The 10,730-nt window shown below is 31.3% G+C and overlaps 1 protein-coding gene across 2 annotated transcripts in view; it reads right to left on the bottom strand.

The window, feature by feature from the left end:
- Nucleotides 1-3,856: 3,856 nt before the first annotated feature.
- Nucleotides 3,857-10,730, bottom strand: part of CADM2 (cell adhesion molecule 2) — a 1,271,679-nt gene continuing 1,264,805 nt past the window's right edge. For both annotated transcript variants that reach the window (XM_070367837.1, XM_070367845.1), the window contains 2 exons: nt 10,082-10,207; nt 3,857-9,270 (listed from right to left, as the gene is read on the bottom strand). In XM_070367837.1, the coding sequence (XP_070223938.1) occupies nt 9,152-9,270; nt 10,082-10,207 (245 nt within the window). In that variant the 3' untranslated portion in view covers nt 3,857-9,151. The remainder of the gene's footprint in view (nt 9,271-10,081; nt 10,208-10,730) is intronic.

The following is a 10,730-nucleotide window of genomic DNA, read 5'->3' as shown; positions in this document are numbered from 1 at the left end:
ATAGCAAGAGGTGCAACTTTGATATGCCTGCGTGTGTGCTCAGTCACTTAATCATGTCTGACTCTTTGTAACCCCGTGGTCTGTAGCCCACCAGGCTTCTCTGTCCATGAGATTTTCCAAGCAAGAATATAGAGTGAGTTGCCATTTCCTCCTACAGGGGATCTTCCCAAGCCAGGGAGCAAACCATCCATCTCCTGTATCTCCTACAATAGCAGATGGATTCTTTACAACTGAGCCACCTGGGAAGACTTTGAAGCAAATGAAGAGGTCATTGGTGGATTATGTAGTTAAAATAGGAGTCCTTAGATCTCCAAAACACCTTGTCATTGAGCTGAGGAGTTTATGAGATTGCTGACCCTTTGCGATCCCTTTTCAGGAAATTTCTCTGATCTCTGGCAGAAGGGTATTAGGGCATATTCTCATTTGGTAATATTACCAAATGCACAAACCTTACCTTTAGAAATTTTCCAGTTGACTTCTAATTATTTTTTTCTCCCAACACATTGAAATAAATTAATTTCCTGATATACTCTCATATATTCATGTTACACCCATTTTACTAAATATATTTTCAAATAGTAGAGTGAATGATTACCACATTTCAGGAATATTATGTTGCTTTCCAGAAATATCATATTAGTTTAAAAAAACCTGCACTACATTATTATTGTATACCAACTCGAATCTACCTGAATATGTATTCCATAAATCTGCCATGTGTTCATGTTATAGGCACCCTCCATCTGTGTAAGGATCCAGTTTAGTAAAAACAAAATGAATTAAAGTATTAAAAGTATGTGCAGGACACATGTTTTTAGGTCTTTTAATAATGTGTTGACCCTGGTCATTTCTTACAGACACTCTTCAGAAGATGAGTTAATTTCTTAAATTTTCTAGCAGAGTAAAGATTTAATATTAATCAGACCTATTAAAAAGTCAAATAGAAAATCTCCATAGAAATACCCATTGAATTTGAGACTATGAACAACGGTTAAAAAATAGGCTACTTGTTTTTCAGTTTGATTAAGTCATAAGACCATTTATAATTACTTTTTTGATTAGAATTCTCCCACTTCTTCCTCCAACATAGCAATACCAAAGCAAAGAATGTGGTCATCACTTGGAATGAAAATTTAATTATTAAATTTCACCAAACAATATGGTTTAAAAACCTTTTAAAACTATTTCCTGGAAATTCTTGTTTTAATAGAATGTACACTTATTTTTAGCATCATCCTGGGATTATCACATTATGAAAATCCCTTTCAAAGCCTAAAATTGCCTTGAAATTATTAATTAAAGTTTTTCAGTATGTTCCCTTGATTTAAAAAATACCAAAGAATATTTTGACTGAAATAACACTTGCTATTATGAAAATTGATGGAATTGATATATCTGGAAATGTGGATGTCATATATGTATTTGGTGGTAGAGCTGAAGAAAAGTGGGCATTTTTGGTAACTTTAAAAGAAATAAAGAATTGTGTCTATGAATGTACTATTTCAGATGTCATTTTCTTGTGGTGCTGAACGTGCTTTTACACACAGTATCAAATTTGCTAACATGTATCACAGGGCTTCTTTTGCTAGGAAAAATTAATTAAAATAAGTAAATGTTATTTCATAAAATAAACCAGATACAAAATCTTGCCTTGTATTTACAGATAAATTTTAATGGAATATTTCATGGTCTAACACAAATATCAGACCCAGACACTAATTCTTGTACAGCCTTTGGCTTACCCTGTATAACAAAATCTGTTATTTAAAGTAGATTATAAAATACCTTATGGTAAGTGAACTTCCAAAGACACAAAGAAAATCCTCCATAAATTTAAAAGCTTATCTCAAATTCTTATTGGCATAAGCTTAAGATGAATATGTTATTAATTGCATTATCTTAGGTAGTTGAAATATATAATACTGGTTAGAGTGTGAAAATTAAAAGGGTGTAAGTATTTTTGCTTCTGTTCCTAGTCAACATTAGTAAACACATGGAAGTGATTGTAAAATTATCTTTACAGAATTTTGGAATGTTGGCAATCTCAAGCAAATTTCCTTAACTCGGCAACATTTTTTTAACCCTTAGTCAGCATGTTACAAGGTTCACACATTCCAAAGAGTAACAATTATATGTTGTACAAATAATATAACATTTATTTTACTACTGCTTAACTTTTTAAAACTTCCATTTAGAAACTTACAAAGAAAATGGGCATCACTGAGGAAGTATAAAATGAATGGATAATGTATGCAGTTGAAAAAAGTTATGCAAAATAATGTATTGGCATAAAGAAATATGTTTCATGGTATATTTTATAATCTGTCAGTGGGATAAAAGAAATTTCTACCTTTCTGTTAACAAGCCTAAGAAAATGAACTAAATGAATAGACAATTCAGTAATGTCCAACAGATAGCTAAAATTCAAATTTTATTTTTCCATATGTATCAGACAATTTTTTTCTGACAAGACTTTACTGAAAGATGAGGTGCAAATGGGAACCCTGTAAGAATGTTTATAAGAGTAGTACATGACATATTTTAAGCGCCACTAAGTACACATTGAATACTTGTAAGTATATAGGCATATCAACATGCAAGTGTCATGTACCTAATATTACAATATGCATTTTGGTTTTTGAAAATGTTAATGATAACAGTAGATTCAATAATTGTGTTTCTCTATCTTCTGTGCAATATGTTTTATTTCAGTGCATCTTCTTTACAGCACAGAATTTATTTTTATGCTGTCATAAATATACCCTTCCAAAAGCTATGAATTTCATGTCACATAAATAGAACATTTTATTTTTGAAGCTATGTTACTGGGAACACCCGCATTTCTGGGTACCATTTTCAGAGATAAGTCTTTAAATTCTTTTTAACATGGCAGACTTGTTCTGATGTTAGTTATGTTGAAATATTTATGATAAAAATGGAGCTTTGTTGAGGGAATATTTTTTGGTTGAATGAAAAGCTAAACAAACAATTCACAAATATTGATGTGAACAGAGTATGAAAAAAAAACATGTCAGTAATCCCGAACTCATAAACCCTTGGGTTACTACTTAACTCCATCATTGAATCTACAACAAGTACAGCAGGTACAGTTAAATAAATTCATAAAGAGATTAGTTTTATACACTTGTAAGGAGAAAGAGTACTAGTTTTGAAAATTTTCTAACTTATTTTTCTTTCTATTTATGAGACTCATTCCATACATTAGAAACACAGAGAAAAGCAAAAAGGATAAAGAGATAACAATTCAGTTTACATTTCATGGTTTTTTTAACCAACTGGTGAACACTACTTTCAACCACCAAATATTTTATTGCATATAACTTTCACTATCAGCAAATATAAAGAGAAAGTGTCTACTAGTTTCATGTACAAGGAAAAGTATCTGAAGAAAGAAAACATTTGAGGTTTGACAGTACTGTGTGTAAGATAAGTGTAATGTGGCATTTCATACCGCACTTAAAAGTTCATGTAGGAATCACTGCTGTTCCGACCCTGGATGTGGGAAAAGTGCTTAAGTGCTGAGCCCTGGTACGTTTTTCTTTTGCCCCTGCAATCTTCAAATATCTTTTAAGTTTCTTCTTTTGAAATATACAGTATATTCATAGGGGAAAATAGTGGTTTTGCTTTACATCGTTTTCACATTTGGGCCCATTCTCTCCAAAAGAACCATACATTTCTTGTGAAATATATATATATATATATATATATATATATATAATGATGGTAGAAAATACAGCAAATATTATCTATAACATAACCACATAACATAGAATAATCTTACTTTAAGCATCATACTTTGAGATTATTTTTGTATCATTTTTTTCCTAAAGAAAAATCTGCTTTTAAAATGCCATTTCCTTTCAGAATAATTAAATTATATGATTTGAAGAATTCATATTATTTCTATGCAGACAAAATAAAGTGGGTCTTTGTGGCAATACTTTGCATTCATTATTCTGGGATTATTTGTTAATAAGGAGGCCATTTTAAATACTTAAATATTTATCTTACACAATAACACTTCTTGGGAAAATAAAATTACATATATGATTTTTACTTAAAAGCATAGTATTAACTTATAAGAAATTGTTTCATCCTAAATAGTAAATGAAATGTCAAGTTGGATTGCAAAGTGTTGCCACTTGGTTTTTTTAATCAGCACAATTATATCACATTGAAATATTAAATAGGAATGAGAGGAACTATCCTTTTAAAGTTATTATAGTTTGCTTATAGGAAAAGTTAATGACAGAAAAGGGAAAACAAATGCAGATCCATACGCCACTGAGTTACACTAAAAGTAAAGTTGGCTTTTGAGATGTCCCAGGGGGTGGGGAGTGGACTGTTAGGATAGTCCCAAAAGAGTGCTTCCTGGGATATCTTGTAAATAATTATTTCTTCTATTTATATCGAAGTATCATAGCCCATGTTAAAAGTGAGAGGTAGAAGGATTATTGTAAGTATGCATGGCAGAGAATTTACCAGCTCTATCCAATAACTATTGCATTCAATATTAATAATCTCAATACGTAAAAATGCTGATGAGTTTAGAACCCATTTTTACATGTTGTCCCCTTTAGCTCTCTTTATAATCTTGCTACCTTCAATCCATTGCCTTTGGAAGGGTATAAGTGAAGTGCAAAGGGCATGTTTGGATTGAAATAGAGAGAGAAAGAGAAGAATGAATTGAAAAATAAAATACATAAGAAATTTCCATTAAGATATAGTGATTCTAACTATTAAAGGTAACCTATATTCTTTGAGTAGATTTGTACTTGTAATAAAAGTCCCACAACCCATTTAAAACACACATACACTCAAAGAAAGTATAAGAACTCCAAATTCAATTAGCTCTGAATCAAAGTTGAAAACTCAGGTTATTTCTTTCTCTCCAGTAACACTAAAAACTAGGCCAGATAATTATATTGTGCAATGTTAATGATTAAGCAAGAAAAACTTAACGTGTTGTTATATCAGTTGTAGTTTTAACTAATGAGGTGAAGATTAGCAACCTCTTAGATCTTGTTGAAAAATTCTTTAAAATCCCTTTGCATTAAGTATCCAGCAATAGAATTGCAGATATTGCACTGAGTGTATTTCAATATTGCCAGTGTATATTTCAAAACAAGTTCTATTATCTACACTAAGATTTCCTCTTTCCCAATATTCAAAATGCATATTATAATTACATGGGTTTCCAACATCCATACACAGCAAGTACAAGATACTTACATGTACGTACACTGTAGTTACCTATATTTGCATAGTTTTTAGTGTGTACTTTGTGCCACTTAATAAAAAGCATTACTCCGTAATTCTCATTAGGTGTTTTATTTATTTCTTCTGTAGTTGCTAGTTGTTTTCTGTTTGCTTTGTTTTGTATATTCATCACAGACCACCATTTGCAAAGGGGGATTACAGTGGGCATTTTTAGAGGGCACTAAGTAATTAGCAATGTGATGGGGAATTTGCAGTAAGATATGACGTTTTGCAGTTTCTCCACATTTAAAAAAAGTAACATGAAATTTCACATTTATAATTCAATTATCCTTATATCCAAAAAAAGTATTTTAGATGTTCCCCTTGGTAACACTTTGCAATAAGTGGCACTAAATTACACGATAACTGCTATGTTACATGGAAGAACCATCACCATCAAACAGCTGCTGTACATGGGCCTATATGGAGTCTCAATGCCATTACAATCATGAGTACATAATTACAAGTGAGCCTGTCCTTTTAATTGAGATATTTATATTTTTACAAAGAAATAAAAATAAATGAGGTGTTAGCTTCTTTGCCATATTTAGGAAAGTTAGTTTTCTTTCTCTATTTGTTTCTTTAATTGTGGGGTTTCAATGCAAGATTAAGCATCTTGAATCAACAAGAGATCATCCAGTTTCTAGATTAAACTTCAATATCAGGTTCCTTAAACTGCTTCCTGGATTCTCTGGTAAAAGAAAACAAGTTGAAATCTCTCTCTCATACACACACACACACACACACACACATACACACACTATTCTGTTCATGCTCTCTATCTTTGCTCTTGCACTCATAAAGTTTCCTTTCCTCCCTAATTTTGATAATTGTTTTATCTAGGACATTCAAATATGGAAACCAAAAAAAAAAAAAAAAAAAAAGAATGCTGTTTACACTTTTTTGATGGAGGACAATTTACACTGTAAACAGTACACTGGCAGAGAATAGCTACTTTTGGTAAATAATAATGTTCCATATTCTACTGGGGTGTGTGTCTGTGCGCACTCCTTTCATTACATTCTGTGGCTATGGTGCTTACTAAGCAATGACCGAATTTGGCTCTCTGGGCATAAAATGTGCACATTTCAGTCATGGCAATTGAAATGGTTCATTTATATATTTATTTCATTTTTTCTGATTTTTATAGAAATGAACATAATTTTTACAATTTCTTTCATTGGTGGAAATCAAATAATTTTTTAAGATAGGAAATATAACTCCAATGCTATTTACTTTCAGTAACTGAAATGATATCTAATTCATATCTATTTTAACTGTCAAAATATTTGATTAGAGCTCACAAATCATAATACACAAGTTAGTTTCTTTTAAAGGCTTCCAATGAGTTTTTATATTACTGTCAAGGGTTAAAAGAGTCGAAGTCTTGAATTGTAACCAATTTTGGATTTCTAATTTTATAGTGCTATAAATGATGATTGAGTTATTTAGGCAACAGTTTAGCAGTTGGAGCCAAGTAGAATACAGATGAAATGAAGAGGGATGTAAATACAGCATCAATGTAGAGTAGCAATTTTGTAAATGCATCCTGAAATTAGGCTTTAAATAGTAATTGATGATGCAGTTTATACAACTTACTTCTGTAATAAGAACCTTTCTATTTTGTGCTAACAGAATGAATTTTGCTTTGTGGAGTCTTTCTAAAGATTATGCATTGAAAGATATGAACAGTTTATAAACCTATTCTAGTTTCAATGTGTCTAGTAGCACCTACCTGGTTCTCTCAAACTACCATACTATATTAACATATTATTGCATTTTTTCCACAGATGGTATGGAGTGAACTGTAAAAACAAGCATGCAATCACATCAATGCAGACTTATTTCCTTAAAATTGTCATACTGTATATGATTTATTATGTTAACACTCAACCACATCATATTATTTATGTTCTGTATATTCTGAAAAAGTGCTGCTTAACTGACATCGTCCTTTTTCTTTTGTAAGAAATCAACAAGATAAATGCTTCAACAATCAAAAAAAAATTAAGAGTCTAATGTTATCCTTAAAAGATTTATACTTTTCTGATAAATAATCTAAGATACAGCACCCTTGTCTTTCATTTGATATTAATACATGATGTCATACTCAACCATTCTCATTTCCCAAAAATAAATTCCAAGATATTATTCCTAAAACCATAGGCCATCATGCTTTCAGACATCACAAGTATAGCTACCATATTGTCATATTCTTTTTCTTCCTAAAGGTGCAATTCTTGTCAATGGGAAAATAATTTTTATCTAACTGGATTTTTAATCTTTAGCATAGAGTATCAATAAATCTAATGACAACTAATCTAGCAGTATTTTTTTTACTAGGAGAAATAATATGACTTCAGATTGACTCTGTGTCATATTTAAGAATACAGCATTTCTTAATGGTTAAATACATCGAAATTTCAGAAATAATCCAGAGAAAGAGACTTTCACCTTGGAGTTAAAATTATGGCAGAAATTCTCTATCACTCACTGTTTCATATGTTTATACCTCACAAAATGCATAGACAGGAATTTAATATAAAGAATTAGTTCATTTATACAGAAAACATATCTCAAACACCTTTTTTGGCAAACCAACATACGTAAGCAGCTCTGGAACTGCCAAATTAAAATTTGTAAATTTTTAGCAAACTAAGAGTTTATTTTTAGATTATTATTCAACTGTGGTTGTAATTTAAAACCTGAGGCTGTGCACTGGTTGTTAGCTTAAAATTACCTTTCCTTATAACATTGTGCTTCCATTGTATAACAAAAATTAACAAGAACTAGAAAAATTTGTTGTTGAACAGTGCTAGGACATACAGACAAAAATACTAATACATGTTATCTACTTATAATATTGGTTTAAGTAATATCTAAAGGGATATAATGGACATTAGAAAATGCTTACTCATGACTGATTACCTACAGCCAAAAAAGTTAAATATGTATCAAATAATGTTTAATTGGATTTATTATATGCACTATATACAGATACTAAAATGTTTCAAAATTGTGCCCTATGGATATTTCAATTTTGTTTAGGCAGGTGAGTATGGAGCAAATAAATTACAGAATCAAATTAGAGAAATGAATGAAGTCTTTGTGATTCCCAAAATGGTAAAATGTTTGTAACAATTTATTGGTAGATGAAGCTAAAATAAGCTAATGGTGGGATCTATATAATTATATAAGACTGCATGTCATGACTGTAATCCATATTCATGGCTCCTGTATCAAATACTATATTTTTAAATAGCAAATTGATACAGCTTTATCAGTATAATCTCAAATATTCCAGAATCTATTCTTCAATAGTTTATTTCAGTTTGTGTTTTTTAGGGCATATGCTTCCAAAACATGCCTTTGAAGATAGACATGTAGAAAACATCATAAACCACTAACATCCGAATTGAACTTAAGCATGTTAGGTCTGTACCTAATCCTGTTCCTTGTGAAAGCTGTCCAGTGGCAGATTTACAAGGTCTTTGATTTAAAGGGAGCCAAAAATGAGGGGGTGGGGGAAGCTCTGCACACTTTTTTTTTTTCAATGTACAAAAACAATTCAATATCATGATCCAAGGAGATGATTAACATTGTTAAGGCTGTATATTCAAGCACTGTAATGTTAAAAGAGCAATGGTGTGGAATTTACGCGGTAATAAATGTCCTGCATTATGGATGGTACGGTAATTAAAGGGTGATGCTTTCGACAGCTGATTGTTGGCATACACTGGCTACGGATAGCAGTACGGTATGGAAGTTAATAAAGGTAGCAGAAGATGGTAGAAATGAATTCTGAAAGATGATAGCCAGTTTTCTCCAGCAGCCAGCCTGGTACATAAAATTCAGAATCTTGGCCTGCATTTTAAATGAAATATTCTTTTTTTTCTTCAGCATTGACTTGGCTGCCCTCAGCATTGATAATGGCTGTGTCAGCATCTGGTGCATCTTCAGCTCCTTTAGCTTCATTTGTTAAATATGTTCCTGTGGGTGTTGAAAGAAAACCATGTTAGTTTTGTCAGAGTGGTAAAACAACCACTGTTAAAGTCACATTCATTTAGGAAGAAACTTAAGCCAGATTTCTTATATGTTGAAACATATTCTGAGGTGTAAGAAACCATACAATTCACCCTTCTAAAGTTGTATACTTTATTTCAGTTTTCAGGTATATGTTGCAGATGAAGCTGTGTGCAGGTTAACTAGAGGCAACTGCCAAACTGGCATGGGTAATGAGTACTTTGATTTATTTAATGATGGCTACAGACCATGTGATCCACTCATCTATAGCAATCAGGGCCCTTTGTTCAGATGTTGATAATGATCACATCAAATGTGTCAGCATTCATTTTGGTAACTCCATTTAGAAGTAGATTATACCAATAGTTTTCTACCTAACCCATTGCAAAAAAATCACGTATTTTCCTTATTAATATGACCACATATGTGTCCATAAACTTACAAACAGGAACATTACCAAATGATTAATATTAGAGTTGAATTTCAGTCCTAGAGATATACTACAAACTCGCTCCCATATTTCTTTTTTTTTTTCTTGAACCAATGATTCACTCTGTGACTTCTGGCTATTGGCTAAGTATTATTTTGCTAACCCAATCCAACTTTAATGTTGAGTAAAATAATTAAGAATTCTCTGAAATAATTTAGTATTCAGATCTCTCAATTTCAACCCTCATCACACACACACACACACACAGAAAGAATAATATTTCATGATGAAGCTAGTCTTTAGAATTTTTTTGTGAAATTTAAGAATGTCTTATTATATATAACCTACCTTTATGTCTTGCCAGATATCGTCCAAGCAAAAATATAGAACACAGAGTGACAAATACAACTACAGCCACGATTCCTCCTATAAGAGCATGATCAGGGCCAGTCTGGCCAGCGAGAGCATTGGGATCTTGAAAAAAGAGAAAAAAATATTGTTTTAGTTCATGTGATTTTAGACATAGAGTACATATCTGCATTAGAATGAGTTGTTTTGGAAAGTAGCACATTAAAATAAAGTTTTTTTAACATGTATTACACCAATCATCTAGTCAACAGATATTGGGGATATAAAATTTGACACATAAATTACCATTGCCACTGAGTTTACATTTTAAGGGAGAGACAGTAAACAAATATACATATATGATTTTGTTTAGTTATATGCCTTTTCTTTCTCCTCTTCTCCACCTGAAAGTATGTGTATTTTTAAATGTGACAAACACAACTATATAATTTAAAAATACAGTTATGCATAGGAAAGGCTGGGATTAGAGATTATAACAATTATACAAATATACAAATATTATACAAATTATACAAATATTATTATTTTATACAAATACATCATACAAATATCATTTAAAGCTGAGGAAACTGATGAACTCTCTAAGGGAGAGAGTCTAGATAGAGAGGAGAAAAAGTCTGAAAATTGA

The sequence above is a fragment of the Bos mutus genome, chromosome 1 (genome assembly GCF_027580195.1).
Source record: "Bos mutus isolate GX-2022 chromosome 1, NWIPB_WYAK_1.1, whole genome shotgun sequence".
Classification (NCBI taxonomy): Eukaryota; Metazoa; Chordata; class Mammalia; order Artiodactyla; family Bovidae; genus Bos; species Bos mutus.
This window is presented reverse-complemented; position numbering and strand designations above follow the sequence as displayed.